The sequence below is a fragment of the Chrysemys picta genome, chromosome 11, assembly GCF_011386835.1.
Source record: "Chrysemys picta bellii isolate R12L10 chromosome 11, ASM1138683v2, whole genome shotgun sequence".
NCBI classification, from domain to species: Eukaryota; Metazoa; Chordata; order Testudines; family Emydidae; genus Chrysemys; species Chrysemys picta.
The window spans coordinates 20,918,695-20,938,151 of NC_088801.1; the positions used below are offsets into that span (position 1 = coordinate 20,918,695).

Genomic DNA, 19,457 nt, shown 5'->3' on the forward strand with positions numbered 1-19,457 from the left:
CACATAATAGTAACATCGAATATATGTGCACCATTTTTCAGGATTAGATTTAGCTAACTGTTATGGAGCTTAGACTCGTGGACTTTAATGACAGACAGGACCATAAAGTCTGAACTCCTGCACATTGTAGGCCTCAGACCTTTGCCCACCCGTGCTGTAATAGACCCATAATCTCTGGCTGAGTTACTGAAGACCTTAAATCACCATTTAAAGACTTGAAGTTACAGAGAATCCATTTATGCTAGTTTTAACCTGCAAGTGACCCATGCTGCAGAGGATGGCAAAAAACCCACAAGGTCTCCGCCAATCTGACCTGGGGGGAAATTCCCGCCTGACCCCAAATAGATTGGTTACTTGGATCCTGAGCATTTTGGGAAGCCCTTTCCATCCCTGGTTCAGACCACCAGTTCCCTGAGAACTGTTAGTGCCTGCTCTTTCATGTATTGTCATTAATATCTTCAGTAAAGAAAAGGGAAAACGTTCAACTATAGCCTGATATTTTACATAAAATGAAACTATTTTAAAAACTAGATTTAATTACTAGACAAGAGTAGGTTTTTTTTGTTTTAACAACACTTGAAATACATCAGAAATATAAGAATATGATGCACTCAAAAAAAAAATGAGCGGAAAGTAAGACACTGAAAAATTGCATACTATATGTATAATACAAAATATTTCTACATTTTTCTTGAATATGTATAACTTGATTGCATCTCCCACCACTTGTGTATATTTTGTAGTTCCTTACACTTCATTGCAAATGGATAGTAAATATTTGCCTTAAAATTTGCTAGTTGCTGGTACAATACAATTTCTCATTTTCTGTCATGAATCACATATAGTAAAAGCTCCTAAAATCATATACGTGACGTATAGAATCGGTAGTTAGGTCTCATAGAAGCATTTAACAACAGTCAGGGCATAGCAAAATGAATGTGGAGATTTTAAGAATATGTTTTGGTAACATCCAATACTAAAAATAATTTCCTGCCCCAATAAATATATAGACCAAATGATTTAAGTGTGGATTAATATATACACTATGAGCAAGATTCTCATCCCTTTGCCTGCCATGCCTATAATCCCAAGCTGCTTTGGCAGCTGGAAAATTTAGGAAAATTTTCACTGCTGTAAAGGGAATCCCAAGGTGACCCCGAAGGTTTAGCAGGGGGCAAATCTGAGGTGCCACTGCACTCTGGTGATCCATGGTGGCTGACAAGTCCCATTGCGATTTGTTACAGCCAGATACAACTTGGAAAATTCCTGAGATTGTTCTAAATTGCATTACGATGCAGCTGGTCCCAAACTCAAGAGGATGTAAAGGTAGTCTACATACATCTGTGCCACTCTGCTCTTAGCTGAACTGGTATAGCTGAGGATCTGGTTTAAAGTCTTTCTTCCAGGCATAGGGCCAAATTCTGATTTGCGTTACAACAGTATAAATCTGGAATATCAACTAAAGTCAACTGAGTAGGCATCCCTCATGAAATGAATAAAGTTACTATTTTATAGTAGTGTAAACAAGATCAGAATCTGTCTCATTATGTGCAGAAACATTGGGTACTACATCAGCTAAGTTGAATTAGATCACTCTTAGAGAGATGTTTTCACGTTCAAATTTATGTTACATGGACACCCACCAATAGACATTTGGTTGTGTCTGCCTTTCGTTAAGACTAGGAATCACATCTATGGAAACAGCAGCTCATGTTCCGCAGCAGAAGCACTGATGCAAAAGTTTAGGGTCAAATCCTGGTCCCAATGACTTCAATAGGAGTAGGACTAAGCACTTTAGACTGATATTCATCAGAAATTTTTTGCTTACTGACATTCACCGGATGATATTTACACATCTTAAATGTTACCTGAATATACATATTTCTTCAGTGATTCTATAAAAGAAAAAGCAGGGTTTAAAATGTTCAATGAAATCAAATATATGGACACACACCTTCTGAGTTATTAACACTTATGCACCATTGCAGAATCTTTAAGATAGAGGTTTTATAATGAGCAGAAACTGTCTGGCTTTTTTAACTGAATTTAACCATTTTACTTCCTGTACAATATATTTTCTTACTTCCCTTTAATTTCCTTTCCTTTTGGTTTTTAATTTGCCTACATAATTGTATGTCCTAACTTTAAAAATTACCCAACACAATGAATTAAATATGTAGAACTTCATTTAAATAAGTCAGTCAACAATTTTTTTATAAAGTATTTCACACTTCATTGTAGAAACATAGGCAAAATGACTATTATAACCAAAATGAAAAATACTGTTCAATTTAAAAAATGTACTTAAACAAGAACCTGAAAAAGTTTATGATATGCATAACATTTTTTCAAGCAAACCTGCACTAGTATTACATAAATCAAGAGTTTATAAAGGCCTCAATATGGCAAAGTTTAGAAATAGGTAGTATGCATGCACATAGTACAACAAAAATCTTTTATAAAACAGCAGTTATTTTTTGTAATACTTGTACAAAGGGAATAAAGAGCAACCACAAACATATTTAATCTGTTAGGTTAATATATTATGACAGGTAAAAGTCAATCATGTTTAGCAGAGGAACAAAAAGCCCTCCGCAGTATGTGTGTAAATAAGTATTTTGTGCCTTTAAGGTTATGTATAAAATATTTCAGTTCTTTTTACAACTTAAAGAAATTGTACTCCTTATTTCTGTCAAAATTCAAAAAGGCAAGTGGAATTTTTTGTTGTTTTTATTCTTCACAACTACATAAAATAAACCAGTACCAGAGAAAGTACTGGAAACCAATTACATTGATACTCTCCACTTTTGATAATGGGGTTTTGACATTTAACCCAAAAGTATTAAAATTAATTCACAATTGGTCTGAAATACGTTTCAGTAATATATAATATTGATCAGCGGTATCATAGACTATCATCATTAGTATAAACTGCTATGTTTTGAATTCTTTAATATCTCTGAGCAAGGATGATTTTTTTTCTTACTGGGTAAATCAGAATACTGTTATCAATGTGTGTGCTTACATTTTATTTTTGTTCTACTGCTTGGTGTGTGATAAGGGATTGATCATCCACAAATATTGCATGTGATTGAGTGAATAAACATATAATACATGTGTAGGCAATGCCCTCTTGTGCTCTAGGGTGGCTACTGTACTACAGGACTGCTGGAGTTCATAGGCCTTGTCCCACAGCAAGTAAGGTCTTTCAACTTTCAAGATGTAGTTCTACTATGGTCTATAAGGTTTTACTAAATACAAGGTTGTTTACATGGTATATATGTTTAGTATATCATGTACAATGACTGAATTTCTGAAACACTCATTTGTGTTCATGCAGATCATTAGATGTTTTGATTCTGTAGTCTTGTTTACTTCTTGGCAACCTAACACTAATTTTAAAAGCAAGTTATGTTTGATTTGTGAAAAAAAGTGATCTACTTTTAACAGGATCTGGGGTGAAATTCTAATGGGCACAAAGAGAGTAGACCATTCAATCATTCTTTCACCATTTAAAACCAACAAAATTACACACTGTACTACAGCTTTCAGACTATATAATCAAAAGGTGCAGATATCATCTTCATTGATTAAGTAGAACCAAAAAAGTTCATACAAAATAGATTGCTCATATTCACAATACAAACAAATGTTGTTTTTAATTTTAACAAATTCAAAGGTGTATCAGCAGCATTGTTGTAAATTGTACTGTAGTGCAGTTTCTTTTTCATAAAAATACCTTACAAATGGTCAGTCAAAAGTCATCAGCAAAAGAAAAACCCAGAAAACAATCAACCAAACAAAAAAACAGAGGTAATGCTGATGCCAAAACAATTATAATACTGTTGGGTACATAGAAAAGTAATCCTTATATTTTATACATTTATACAGAGTATAAAAGGTAACAGAGGATTATGCCATAGTCTCCCTTATCCCAATATCTATTTTCTTTGGAAGGAGTTCTTTTCTTTCATCAACACTTGCTAATGAGTTTCGACAGTTTTGCCCATCCATATATAACTTTGCGTACACTGGATTAGAGTAATTTGTTGGCTGTGGAAAGAGATAAATATGTGATTTAGATTAACAACTATTTTTTGAAAATGAAAATTGTATTATTAAAACAAAGGGAGAACACCCATACATAAAAGCATAACGGAACATGTTTAATGTTTACCTGGGCTTCTGTAAATCTTACCAGGGAGTTAAGATCTGTAGGAATGACCGCCCTGCACCTTTAAGCGGGGGGAAGGGGGAAAGGGAAAAAGGGCTGAGTATTTGGCTGGCAGGTTGAATGAAGGGAACTGTGCTTTATGGCTGGGGGGGGGGAGATGAAAACTGCTGCAAAAGGGTCAGTGTGGTCACTGACTCATCCCCTGGGAATGCAGGGTTTAAATAGGGCAGCTCTGTGCCTCAAGCCAGCCTTTTATGTGACGCAGGATGAAACAGGAGGGAACACAGTACTTCAGCACAGCATTGCTCCACGTGGAAACAGAAGAGTAAGAAATGGGGAAAGGGAGTAATTCCCCACTTCCTCTGGTCCGGGTAGGGAAAAGCAGGCATGAAAGAGTAGTTCCACAAGGGGAGGAGGTTATGGCTAGTTAGGCAGCTCTACTTGCTCGTGCCTCTGTGTGGCGGATGTCCAGTGCAGATACTCCGTACTATGACTGGATAAATGACTTGGAATAGGACTTAAAAAGAGGTGTTCCTTAAAGGAACGAACGGGAGGTGGTTGGGACTCCTATCATTGGTACGGCAGGGAGCCAACCCCCTATTCTTATAGCCCACTTTAACCCTCCTATGCGGGGAGCGGCTGGTAAGATCCCAGCAATGGATTTGCTGGAGAGACCTGAATGGAAAAGGGGGTGGGGTGAAAGCCACACGGGTAATTATGGAATAAACATGGGGTTACCTGCACTGTACACTTTTATCTGCCGGGTAGTCCCAGATACCTTAAATAAACCCATATTTAAATAAACCCATATTTAAACCCATAAATAAACAATAAAATTGCAGTTTGATTAAACCCATGTCAAATGTCTCCTGTCTTTCTTTCGGTATAGCCAGACAATCTGTAACCAACAGACTCCGTATACCGCCTGACCACATATTGGAAAACCAAATATACAGTACAATTTAACCAAATTTGCTAATCAGATTGTAACTTAAATAAGAGATCATAACTGTTATTGTAGTATCTGTAAATATAAAAGTATTTTCTCAATATCAATAATTTTGCTAGTTTATGGATTGAACCAAAGTCCAGGTCAATGGGACATAAACATGTGCTTAAGTCCATCCGTATTCTGCAAAGCACTTAAGTATACAGGCTATGTTTGTGCTTTCTCACAGGCTATCGCTCCTGCATGGGACGCAGTGCTCATAAAATATCTGCAAAGCTACCTTGTTGTTAGGCTTGGAAGGGTTAGATTTTTATTGGTAAATGTTGGTAAACTTTGTCACCGTTACATGTACAGACAGATAAAAAATATTTCCATAGATCACTGAAAACTACAGACGGGCAAACTAAGAAAAGTGCTGCTTGAAAACTTACTGGAGTTTGATTTAAGGATATTTACTTTGAATATTTTGATAAGTGATGTTGAAAATTTATGTTGTAATGGTTATAAAGCTGTAACTTTTTGAATCACAGATTTTATTGTCATTAAATAATAGTTGTCCAATAGCCCCTATAATTTCTCACAACTGTGAAAATGTAAATTGATAAAAACAGGAAAAATGCTTAAAACCCATACTTTTGGCAACTAAATGGATAAAACTAAAAAAGCTTACAAAATTGATATCTGTTGAAATTATTGTTTTTTTTACAAAATCTAATTCTGCCAAGTCTACTCATTATCTAGCTTCAAATCTCTCCTCAAAACTCTCCTTTGCCATGATGCCTATAAAAAACTTGACAGTGGTCAGGCTGCTTGTGTGCTGTGACCACTCCCTATCACCAATATTGTCTCATTTTTTCCTTGTACTCCCCCAGCCATCTGTATCTGATATCTTTTGTCTTTTACTTAGATGGTAGGCTCCTGGAGGCAAGGACCAGCTTTTTGTTCTATGTTTGTACAGCACCCAGCACAGTGAGGTCCTGGTCCATGGCTAGGGCTTCTAGGTGCTACCGAAATACAAAGAATACACAATAAAAATACTGAATTATCACTACAAATATGAAAGTGTGTAGGGCGTGGGTGTGAACTTCTTTTATGACCCATTATGGCTCAGTTATCTCAACAGAGGCCTTTGCTATCCCATCTGATTTCTCAACTTTATATAGAGAGTCACTGGGAAGGGTGCCTAATACCTCACAGATCACAATGCTTCCTGTTGTCTGTAGCACCTAGACTCATATTACTTAGCTTGCTTCACTGCCCTTTTGCCCAACAAGAAAGAGCAAAGGTTTAGAATCCTCATTTCTCTGTCCCCCCTAGTCAAATAAGAAGACAGGATTTGAAACTTTCCCATGGCCTGGCTCACTGCAGCAATCATAGTAACTTAGATTAGCCAGGAGCTGCTTATCCTGCCATTACAAATAATTATCTGTTTCAGAGTAGCAGCCGTGTTAGTCTGTATCCACAAAAAGAAGAACAGGAGTACTTGTGGCACCTTAGAGACTAACAAATTTATTAGAGCATAAGCTTTCGTGGACTACAGCCCACTTCTTCGGATGCATATGCTAGTCTCTAAGGTGCCACAAGTACTCCTGTTCTTCTTTTTGTAAATAATTATCTGACTATCTAGTGTTCTACACTTCCCTGTAACACAGAAAGAGGTAAGTCACATTGAAAAGAACAAAAAAACAAACAAACAAAAAACCTACCTCTATATGAATGGAACATAAATATATTACCAGCTGCTGTAGTAATTTCTAGGGGCAAATTCTACCTTAAATTATACCTGTGCAACCCCAGTGACCAGAGATCTTCACTTCCCTGGTAATGACTACAGGAGTTCCAGATGACACAGAAATGTAGTTTTTGTTTAAATTGATAGGAGTTTTCATTTGATTGCCAATACCACAAATAAAATAAGAATCATACTTAGCATTTATATTGTCTCTTCTGGAAATATCAAAGTACACTAGAAACAATACCTTAATACCTGTATGAGGTAAATATTATTATTATGCAGTGGGGAAAAGTGACGTACAGAAAAGTAAAGTGGTTTGAGTGATTTGACTGAAGTAATTTCAGTCAATCTCAGGGCTGGAATTATACTCTAGTTCTCCTATCCACGAGGCATGTTGCCTTCTCTGGACAATACTGTGTTTTTTAAAGCAGACCAAATAAACTGAATTTTAGTTACATCAAAAACACATTACAATCATACTATAATGCAAATGAGACAAGGATGAAAACATATATTTTTTGATATGAAGGTGAATCAAGCATATGAATGTCCCTCTCTTTTAATTGTTTTAAAATTTTCAATAATCTTATATATATATGTATATATATATACACACACACAAACCCTGGTTTATTGAAACCAAGCTAAATATTTTGTTAACTTAGTTGTCATTTGCAATAAAATTGATTGAAATTTAAACAATCCGTTGATAACTTGTAAAGATTTACAGAAATCGTTCAACTTAATGCATATCAAATTCCCCTTAAAATAGTAGGACAGAATTTCATTTACTTTTGAATCTTATTTCACTGTGATAAGTTGCATTAAATGCCTATCACTATTTGGTATGTTTGTGTGTTTGGTTTCATTTTTATATAGCTTTACAAAAGGTATAACTTACTTATGTTTATAAAATAAAGCAATATATTTTCAATTTTACATTTTAGATCATGTTACCATGACAAGTAAAGATGAAATAGATACGTAGTGGCACCTGTAATAACAAATAGAAATTTTATTTCTACTTGTAAATAATTTCTTGCTAATGAAAAACATGAACAAAAATTGTGCTATTCTAACATAACGTGCAAACTCTGCTCAGAGAGGGGACATGATGGAATGAGCATGGGAAGTGAATGACCATTTCTCACCCCTGCAGTTAGTGGTCCTTTCAAATCAGAGTTTAGGTAGATTGGCGGTGCTGTATGGGGAAGCTTGAATGCAGTGGACCCTCCCCCTATATACCTGGCCTGTGTATAAACAGAGTATTTTAGTTTCTGTGCTAATAATAATGAATTTTCCATTTGCAGGTTGACATATTGTTTTATAAGCAGTGCTCTGATTAAAAACAACAACTGGTCTTCTACAATAAAAACTGCCTTTAAAACTTTAACTACAAGCTTGCTTTAGTTTGGATGATTCTTATTATTCAGCACGAGATCAGCACAGCATTTTCTGTCAAATATTACATTCAGGCTTAACAATCAGTCATGATACAGTTATTCGACTTCCCTAAGAGCCAGTGGATATTCTTTATATTCAGCTTCCCTGTGGTATGCTGCACATTGACTGGGTGACAATGTGGTGACATTCATAGAGCTAACAGTAAGCCAGTTATTGCTTTGTCAAATATGCCACAGAATGGTAGCTGTCCCATAGGATGCATCTGATTACTGATAGCTCTAAGAAAGTTATTGCACCATTACCCTGTCCATTCAGTGTCACATCACTCAGAAGTTTTACCACTGAAGAGCAGTGCTCCTAGAAATGACATAACAGAGAGTAAAATGACAATGTCCTTTTTTGATGTAGTATATCTATTCTGTCAGGCCTCTGAATGGCTTATGTTTTTAGAAGTAACCATAATTTTCAACAAATTAGGCTCAGATTTACAAATGCAACATCTTGACATTTGCAAAGCATAAGAGCTAATAAATACTAACGTAGTGTACCATTCAGTAGGTCCACAAAATATCTGAAATTTAGATAAAGAAGATTTTAATAATGATCTTGTACTTCAGTTTTGTCAAGAGGGTCTATGATATAGCCTCTCTCAATTTACAGTTCAGTTTTAGTTTAACATCTAGAAAAAAGCAGACCACCGCAAAAGAATATCCATCAACAAATACTGGCGTGCAAAACAGTAAATGCATAATATCTATAATGTTTTCACTAAGTAAACTTTACTTGACTCGTGTTCACCATACAGAATGAATAGACAAACCAAAATACATGCCATTATAAATAACTCTTAATTTGAGAGAAAAATCACACTAATTAAATGTAAAGCTATTGATTACATCACATAAAATAAACCCTATTTTGCCATTGCAAAAACAATGTTACCTTTTCTGGATTTACTGTGAAATCTGGATCTAAAAGTCCCCCTTCATTGTGATCATGGCCCACCTCATACATATTGTATGATGGATTACCAATTTCTACATTGATTCCTCCATTTATCATTGGTTGTCTTCGGATAGTTTTTGTCCTAGAATACATAAACAAAGGGAGCTAGTATTTTCCAGTCACTCCAAGGATGATACATACGACAAATATTATTTAACAGCTAAGTATCTCAGAAAACCCAAATAAAGGAGCCTTGGCCTAAGGGTCTCTCAGGAAATCAAGGGGATGGTGAAATTTTTGCTCCAAACAAAGTAGCACTTTGAGCACCTGTGCAGCTGGGACACGTTGGGGAAGTTGCCTGTTACTACTCTTCTAAGTGGGTTTGTAGTAATGTGGATTCATGCAATGCACTGGCCCATTGGTTGTGGCCCTGACGTTCCGTCTCAGTATGGCCAAATTCACCCTAGTTCCCCGGGAAAGCTTCATAAATTCATTACGAGATGTTTTCAGCAGTTAAAAGTTGGCAGAGTCCATCAGTGCAGAGTTTCCTCTGCTTTTGACTCTGAGTAACACAAGAGGAGTGATAATGTTTCTATCTTTCCTGGTAGAGTTAGCGGGGTCATCTGCTTGCTTATTTGGAGGCAGCTCCATGGGCACTTAACTTGGGAATAATTAAGCTATGGCTTCATTATGGAAGTTATGTGTCTGTCAAAACTTAACTGGATGGAGTCCTTATTGTTAGGTTTCAGAGTAGCAGCCGTGTTAGTCTGTATCCGCAAAAAGAACAAGTACTCCTGTTCCTTATTGTTAGTTATTGAAAAGCTTTGCTCGAGTATCCCAAACATAGGTGCAAAGTGAGAGACGGCAGGCTTAACTTTTAAATTGGTTTATATCTGGGGGAACATCTTTAAAATTGAGTACAGATCTGAGGTTCTCCTATGGGTGAATCCAATTATTTTCGTTGGTAAGGAAATAAGTGAGTGAGTTTTTAGCTGCAGGGGTTGAAAGCCCTGGTTTTGAGATGTCATTTTTAGACAGGAGACTCTACTGAATTGTGACAGAACAATGGGGATGGGACTTAGGGGCTGGTAATGGTTGAGTTATCTTTTCTAAGTTAAGAAAACACTTCATTATCTTAAATCCAAGCTGACATGTGAGAATGTCATTCTATTTCCCCAAAACATAGTGGAACAGAAAAATCCACTTCCAGGAAGATTTTTAAAACATGTATCTTATTGTACTGTTTAGCTGTTAAACAATAATGTCTCTTAAGACTTTTAGGTCTCCTTTCAACAGGGAAGAAAAGTTAAACAAACATTTTCAAATAAAAATAAATTAAATTAAGAAGAGGTTTTAAGGTATTAATTTTAGCCAAACCAGTTTCTCTATCACTATTTAAACTCTGGGGTCTAGCCTAAACACTTACCATGATTAATGACATACAAATCATTAGATATCTATGCATTTCAATTAATTTCTAGCCTATATTTTAGAATTGTTGCTTTCATGCTTCTCATCGTACCTCAGCTCATCATAAAATAGATCACAGAAGTTACAGGCAGAGGCCCAAATTTTCAAAAGTGGTCACTGATTTTGGGCCCTTCAATTTTTGGATGCCCAGTTTGAGACATGTAGGGTCTGATTTTGAAAGATGCTGAGCGCTTGAACCACTTACTGTTTTCAGGTGGAGTTATGGCAGCTCAACACTTCTGAAAAATAGGCCCAAAAATAATTAATCTGAGAAATTAAAATCAATGGCCACATTTGAAAATGTGGGCTTAAGAGTGGGCCTATCAGTTTAATGGTCTATATTTGCACCATCTTACTAAATACTGGATCCTTTATAACAGGCATATAATATATGATGATAAAAAGAATAATTTGTTTTAGAGTTCAATTATTTTCCTGTGAGTGCTAATGAAATTTTAAACCCACAAACTTAAAATTGAAAGAAAAAGGATTCAAATCAGTCTATTAAGAGAAAGTTGTAAGATGGTCAACAGGTACATCTTCATATGCATTAGGTAAACAAACATATACTGGCTTACTGTTCTCCACTGATTAATGTGTACAATACTTTCATTTTTATCTTTCATATAACATTCATGTTTTAAGTGTTAAGAAAAATATGAGAGAAATAAGGTAGGTGATATAAAAAGAAAATATGGATTTTTATTATTTTACATGAAGTAGATTGGTTTCTAGCAGATAATTCTGATTGTTTCACATACAGAGATTTATGTTATCCAACTTAGAAGATACTATATGTAAATACTTATTTCTTTACAGCTCTCAGTCGGGACTATCTGCTATGTAAGTTTTGTTGACGAGGAAAAAGCCTGGTATTGTCCAGATATACAAAAGCATCTAAATCTGAAAATCTTTTGACATGAGGTGCAAACCAGATATAAACCTTTGTAAAAAATGAAGACGTAACCTTTGCAAAAACACATGGTTTATTAGAAAGGGCAACTTTATTTAAGTTTGATTCTTAACTTTTCATCCACATATGTGTTCCTGTCATAGGGAATGTGTCTAGTCTCTAGGATTTACATTTGAAAATACTCAACAAGAATTGTATGTTAGGTTTTGGGACAAAAATATATAGCTATTAATGTTACCTGGGCTAAGGATGAGTTTGTGAATCTTTAAATTTCTAGTATGTTAACACATTTTGTTATATTTTTAAGTTGATTACACTTCCACTATAACATATTATGTAAAATCACGATATTAATCAAATGTAAGTGAATTAGAGTAAGCTCTGTTTGGAAGAATGTTCTTTAGGGCCCAATCCTGCAAACCTTTACACAAATGAGTAATCTGTTCACTCAGAGAGTTTAAGGCCAGAAGTGACTACCAGATCATCTGGTCTGACTTCCTGTATATCACAGGCCACCAGCACCACTCAGCACCCACACACTAAACCCAACAACCGAAATTAGACCAAAATAAACAGGAGTTAATGAGACTAATTACATGAGTACAATTATTCACTTGTGTAGAGTCCTTGCAGGATTCAGAGTAGCAGCCGTGTTAGTCTGTATCCGCAAAAAGAACAGGAGTACTTGTGGCACCTTAGAGACTAACAAACTTGTGCCACAAGTACTCCTGTTCTTCTTGCAGGATTGGGCTCACAGACTGTAAGGTCTCTGGGGAAGGAATTGTATATTTCGAGGTTTCTGTACAGCATCTAGCACATTTTTATATGAGGCAAGTGTCTGATGTTTGTGAGACAGCTTCTAGACATTAAAATATTTGTAAGTGTTTCTCCCCATTTCTAATTTTTCTTTTTTAGGACACACATAATTTAAGCACAGTAATATTAAATTACTTACCTTCGTTTTCTTTTACAAAGAAGTAGACCAATTACCAGAGTAGTGATCAAAGTCACCAAGAGAACAAGAGGAACAATGATTGCAATGCTTCCTGCAGCAAAGAAATAATGTTGAATACACTAGTTTAAGTCTAACAATTTCCAGACCAGGTAAAGTTGCTAAAAACAAAACTAAAAGGTATAGTTTAGTTTACCCTTCTAATAAGAGGACAGTGATTGGAAGGTTAAATATTGACAATGAAAAAGGCAATGTAGGTGTTGTTACATATATTCTGAATGTTTTCATCCACGATACTTGCATTTCAAAACTCTGTGTTTGCTGTTTAGCAAACAAAGAAAAAATTGTTATAAACACTTTTGGATTACAGATACTGTTGTAATGAAAGTATCCCTTCAAGCCTATTATTATACTTTATGCACTCCCATTGTGAAGGTCACACATTTTCTTTAAAATTTCAACACAACCCTTGTAGAAAATTAAAATATTACAGGCAATATATTTTGTTTATATTTGTAAAAATGCTAAAGGCATTTAGTGCTCTGAGTAGCTCTCCCATATATTAAAAATCACAATATCAACAAAGAACTTCCCATTATGCCCTTGAATTCTACCTGGAAGATTATTGAAAGCCAGGATAGATCACAGAGCATTAATTCAATGTATTTCCATTCAATGTATTTCTTGGGGACCATTCTGCACTAGCTTCAGCTTCTGTATAGCATTACAGCAATCTAATCTTGAGGAGACAAAGGCATGGATAATTGTGGCAAGGTACACATTGGAGAGAAAAGGCCATACTCATCTTCCCAGGCAGCTACTACCTTGGCTTCCAGGAGCAATGGAGGATCTAACACCACACTAGAGTTGAGCAACTGTTTTACAAAGGCATATACGCTCCCTCAGTAAGAGGTGCTGATATAAGTTCTACCAATTCTTCTTCCTCCAGCCAATTAGCATTATTTGTGTTGTCTAGACTGAGCTGCAGTCAGCTAGTTGCTCATTTAAATGGTGGACAATTTGTTCTACTGCTCAGCTGGATTGGTTGTAACAGAGATGTAAAACTGGGTGTCACCCGCATACTGAAAACACTGCAGCTCATTTCTTCAATTTAAGGGCTTATCTATGTGACTATTTAGTTTGTGGGAAGCTGGGGAGAGTGACTCTACCCTGCAGTACACGTCACACATTAGCTTTCCACGTGGACCCGGCTGATGCTCATTAGCAGTTTGTTAGCACTTTGATCTATGCCATTTGAAATGGGAGCAGATTAAAGTGCACTAACAAACTTTTGGACAGCAGCAGGGTCTACATAGACAGTTAGCATGTGGCAGGCTAGTGTGGGGTAAATTAACACCCCTCCACACCTGCTGCAAACTAAATGTGCACGTAGACAAGCCCTCGAGTGCCAATATTATTGTAATACTGTTTTCTTCTACTTAATCTGCATGTGTATTAATTTTATTTAAAGGAACAATTCTCACTTGCAGGATTATTATCACGGTATGTAAATTACACCATTGTGCAGGGAGAACAAATGCAAAACCTGTGAACCACTTAAACCCTATTTTGTGGCTTTAAGTGCGACTTCAGTGGTCATAAGTCTTGTGCTGAGTCTCTCCACAGGAATGAATTTCACCAAGCATTTGTCACTTGATACTGCTTTTTCTAAGAAAAATTCATGCTGGGTTTAAAGAAGTGGGCATATAAAGAATGCCATAGTTTGACAGTAATCCAAAATGTTTTATGTAGAACTGTACGTCAATCAAAGATCAGAAATAAGAGCAAAATCCTTGCCATTAAAAAATATAATCTGCAGCACATCACTTCATATGCTCACATACTAAAATATCACCAGTTTATCATTTTTAAATTTAACAATATTTTACAAGCTGTAGTAGTTAATCTGAAGCACTTACTTGTACTGATATTGTCAGACTTGCTGCTCTTGGGAGCTGGCCTCTCGCACTGCGTGCCTGACCAGTTGGCTGAACATCTAAAAAGATCCAATTAAGATGGTAAAATTAATGGATGACAGCTGTTAACACAGTAACCTATTAAAGAGACAACCAAATTCTTCTCAAAAGGTACAAACAATAAGAGCCATTCTACAAAATGAACAAAAAGCTTTAGGTAAAGAGGTCCTCAGTATTCTGGCATGACATTGTGAACATTCTGCATAGCATTTTTACCGCGTTTTCTTCCTTCACTATTTTACAAACTGTAGGTTTGAATTGCAAACACTTATTATTATTATTGAATTTTTAAACATGCAGTCATTTTATGAAATTGTAAATGTTACACAATTATAATAAAAGCCAAACACAAATGTATGTAAATATATATTATACCAGTGACTATTAACATTAGCATTCATACTAATACGGAACTATTTTCATTTCATTTTTAGTAATATCTTTAGTATGTTATAGCAGGACTTCCATACTTTGGTTTTATTCATTTCAGTATCATGCCACGAAATGCTGGAACTTTTGAAATAACTGATATAAATAACAATGTTAATAATTGTTAAATTATATTATTTCTAGATGCACAGCCAACAAGAGACACAGATAAGTGGCTTTACAAAATGAAGCATTATTTGATTTCATATAATGCTCAACTGCAATTCTCTGACAGTTTTCCATATTTCCTTTTCAACCTGAATTGGTTAGTTGCATTTGGTAAGATCAGTAACCTAGTGTTATGTCTGTTACCTGACTGGGTTCCTGATCCAGCGAACCATGTAAGCATTCACTTTGCTTCAAGAACCCGAGTAGTTCCACTGACTTCAATGGGACTACCTATGTTCTTTAAGTTAAACATGTGCTTAAGTGCTTTGCTGGATAGGGGCCTGGATGCACATGTAGGTCTTCTGCTGCAATTTGTGCAAATATAAAATATTGTTCCTTCAAATATTTGTTCGAGTTTTGACATTTGCTCTCCATGAATAATCAAAGAAACAAAGATGAAACTGCCACAAATATGGCTTCAGGAAATCCATTTAATATTGAAACAAATATAATCATGAAATCTGTTTGCACTATTTTCCCTGCTCTCCTTATAATGAAGTTTACGGCAGAATCGGAAAAATCTCCATACTGGATACTGCAGGAAAAAGAAATCTTTTAGCTGTCTCAAGTGCATGCTGTGCAATGGGCTCTCAAATATCTCCCATCAGCTTGGATGTATAACAAGTTAGAAGTAATTACATTTTACACATCACATTAATAACACAGAGTTTATGCAAGATGAAAAGATGACTTTAAATTCATTGTTCTAATATTTTTAAAGGGATTTTGATTTAAAGAGGTTAACTTTATTTAACACAATTTTATCTACGCAATTCAGTTTACAGGCATTTAGTAGGGCAGACAAGAAAATATGTGTACCCTTCTGGAACATGGGTGTTCTAATATTGTAAAATCTGGTTATATTTGGCAAGTGGTTTGACATATTTATACTTAATTGTTCTGAGGCTGATAAAATAAAATATTGTAGTTCATTAGCTCATTATCATCCATTTATCATTGTGCTATGTGGAGTTATGGTCAATTCATATGCTATTTCATATATAATCAAGGTATGCTAAATAGATTTAAATTGTAGGATTATAGAAGTATAAGATTGACAAGTATTTAAGAGTGATGAGTATATATTAGGTATATAAGTAAAGCATTGCTGGAATGTTTAGTTTAGCCATACGAGGCCATAGGCTTAAGAACGCTTGACATGAGTAGGTGACCTAGAAATAACCGTATGCCAGTAAAGTCACAAGATTACTGTAAAAAATGTGCCAATAGGTAATGCTACGAAAAACTACATTGCACTAAACAACAAGGTATTGTCCAAGATCATGAGACACCTGGTTGTAATATCATGGAATGTCCTGTCCTGATGCAGGATACATGTTGTGCATAGATGCTAATGAGAATAAGAGGAACTAAACAACCTATGAAAAATTAGGCACCCCAAAATTCACAGGGTGTGGAAGTATAGATAAGGAAAAGAAGATTGAAATTATCATGCATATGCATAAGGTGTAGGTGTGGTCAGAACCACAATATAAAAGAGGTTCCTTGGTTGGGTAAAAATGGGAAGACCCCATGGGACAGCACCATAAGAAACTCCAGGAGGACCCACCCCTCTATCAGTGATTGTCTATTGACGGGTTCATTGCCCCCTAGACTATCATCGAGGATGTGAATGTGACTAGTTTTAGTCAGAGCATTTTTTTTTGTAGGGTTTCTATATGCATGGGTAATTGTAACTTTACTTATTGCTTTAATAAAACTTGTAGTACAGATAAGACTTTGTACTTGTGATTGTGTCTGTGGTCATAATCTTTGGACTTTGTGTATTCCAGGAGTCTCCAAATTTGAGAAAAGCACCAAAGGTGATTTTCACACTGTTGAGCTTGAAATTGTAGCCACGGGAACAGAACCCATGGTAATTTTTAATACAAAATTACTTAATGCAATCTAAATAATGGTAGATACGAGATTATTCACTATGAAGAGATGGAATATAAAAATCCACTAATCTTTGGTGTTAACCCAAAAAAGGTGTCCCAATTTGCCTCTGAGATTTGTGTTTTCAGTGAACAGCCTTGCAAATATCCTTTAAAAGGTGATTCAGTAACACAATTGATTTTTATAGCCTTATAAAATCATTCATTAATTTTAACATTAATATTATAAAATATTCATTACAGATTAATACTGTAATATTTTAAATATATTTTTGAACTGTTTATAAATATAAGCATAAATTAAATGCATTAAAATATAATGAGGAATTTGGCTTATAACCATTAACTTGAGTACTACTTTAAGAACTGTTTTCCCTTCACCAACCATTGCTATATGCTACTTAGTGAGAATTAAATATAAAGATAAATTTCTCAGTTACCAGTATGTTAAAGACTAATTTAACCAACTTGCCCAGTGATACTGGCCCATGATACTAAAATACTTTGGAAAAGTACAAAATACAATGGGTCAAATTGTGCAGAAGCCCAGGAGCACAATTGGGTGTGCTAACTTGCCTCTTTAGCACTGAGGGAATTAGCAGCATTTTGTCTTTGTGCGTTCACTGGGGAGAACGTAATATCCTCCTGTTCCTTTTCCCCACCCCAGAACATAGGGCACCTGCATAGTGCAATTCAAAATTTAGGGCTATCGTTTTAAAGTGTTTCACACACTAAGATAAAAAATTAAGCTGATCATGATTTTTACTCCACTACATGTTCTACAGATGCAGCCTCTAAACTGGTTGCAGAGATGGTATTTATTAACACGTTCATTAATTTGTTAATTAATGCTTCAAAAACCTTTCGCACAATGGAAAAGGTGTAACATGCTGGTAGTTATGGCTCTGGTTTGACCTCACAGTTAAAAATGGTCATAACATATTTAAAGTTCTTGCCTTCAGGGAAAGGGTCAGTTGAATTAACATCAGAAAATAGGCTGCACAGTAATGTATGCAATTAATTTTAAAACTCAAATCAACTAGTATTTTCATTATTGTTTGCCATCATCTTAGCATATTCTAACCACATAATACTTTATGATTCTATCATAAAAGAGATGTACATCCTTTTTCTTTGCATTTGTGTCATTCTTTATAAATCCCCTTTTGAGCCATTATATCAAATGGAAATAATTATTCTTCTAGCCTAACTTACAAAATTACTGCTTACGTGTTTGCCATGTCACAGGATCACCTTTCAATGCATGATTACAAATTAAGTATTTCTAGTCTCTTTACAGAAACATAAATCTTCATCGTTTATTTATGCTGAAACAATCAGAACTGTTATCTTCAGACAATCTTAGACTGAAAGTCTTTGTACTTCTTACCAATGGTTTTGTAACATTTCTGCATTTCTGTTTAGGAATACTACAGCATGTGGTTTAAACTTGCTGAGATGCAATTTTTGAAAGGCTACAGCTGGCTCTGACTACAATATTTGAAGGGAAAAGATTTCTTTAATAGTTGGACAGAGACTCAAATTGGTGCCCAGCTCCTTAGAATGGGAATCTCAAATGTCTCTGTTTTGGAAATGGGACCATTTGAAAATTAACCCTGAAAATGTGGCCTTAAGGGATGTGACAAGCTGGAAAAGGAAATAGAATTAGTGAAGATTCACTATCAAGACATGAAAGTGAAAATATTACAGGAAACTTTTGCAAGAATGTATGGGCCTCAGAAAATCTCTCAAAGAGTCACTAATCACTGAGACATTGCAGTTATTGTCTGTACTAAATATAGGGATATACTGCTACATCTCAGATCAGTGTGATAATTGCTGATCTGTGTTGACTTTTCAATGTTGAGGAAAATGTCACTGGTTTATCAAGACACAGATTAAGAAAGCTTTTAACTAGCTTTCTTGGATGTAAGGTACTCTTAAGGAAAATGCTGCACAGTAGGAACAATCATTGGATTCATAATTCTCCTTAAGGTACAGATGATAGCAAATGTGTTGATCAGTAACAGACATTTTGGTACTACGAAAGACATAATGCTTATACCCAGATTGCTTGGTATCTAACATGGGTATTGGGTTTATTTGGAGCAATTTTCCAGAGCTTCTGACTGGACAAATAAGGGGGCATGAAAAGAAGTGGGACCTACCGGACCACATAATGCCATAGGGCCTAACATGAATATTTTGATTGAGCAAGAATTACCAAGACGGATAGTGACAGCAAACAAATACAGCTTGAAAGTGATGACAAGCCTGAGAGTTAAAGGCTCTAGAGTGGGATTAGGGCTGTGGGTGCTGCTCTTTGCAAACCACTTTGCAAGTCCAAATGTTCAGTTCCATGACAGAGTATACACACAGCCCCAACAGCTACTACTTCTTACAGGATTCCAGCCAATGTGCTGAGAGTGCATGCATTTTTTTGC

The 19,457-nt window shown here is 35.5% G+C and overlaps 1 protein-coding gene across 1 annotated transcript in view; it reads right to left on the reverse strand.

Annotated features, from left to right (window-relative positions):
* Nucleotides 1-684: 684 nt before the first annotated feature.
* LRP1B (LDL receptor related protein 1B) overlaps nt 685-19,457 on the reverse strand; it is a 1,261,104-nt gene continuing 1,242,331 nt past the window's right edge. Inside the window, exons 89-93 of the mRNA XM_065561615.1 lie at nt 14,462-14,538; nt 12,546-12,636; nt 9,205-9,349; nt 8,010-8,108; nt 685-4,053 (exon numbers count right to left, since the gene is read on the reverse strand). Of these exons, the coding sequence (XP_065417687.1) occupies nt 3,913-4,053; nt 8,010-8,108; nt 9,205-9,349; nt 12,546-12,636; nt 14,462-14,538 (553 nt within the window). The 3' untranslated portion in view covers nt 685-3,912. The remainder of the gene's footprint in view (nt 4,054-8,009; nt 8,109-9,204; nt 9,350-12,545; nt 12,637-14,461; nt 14,539-19,457) is intronic.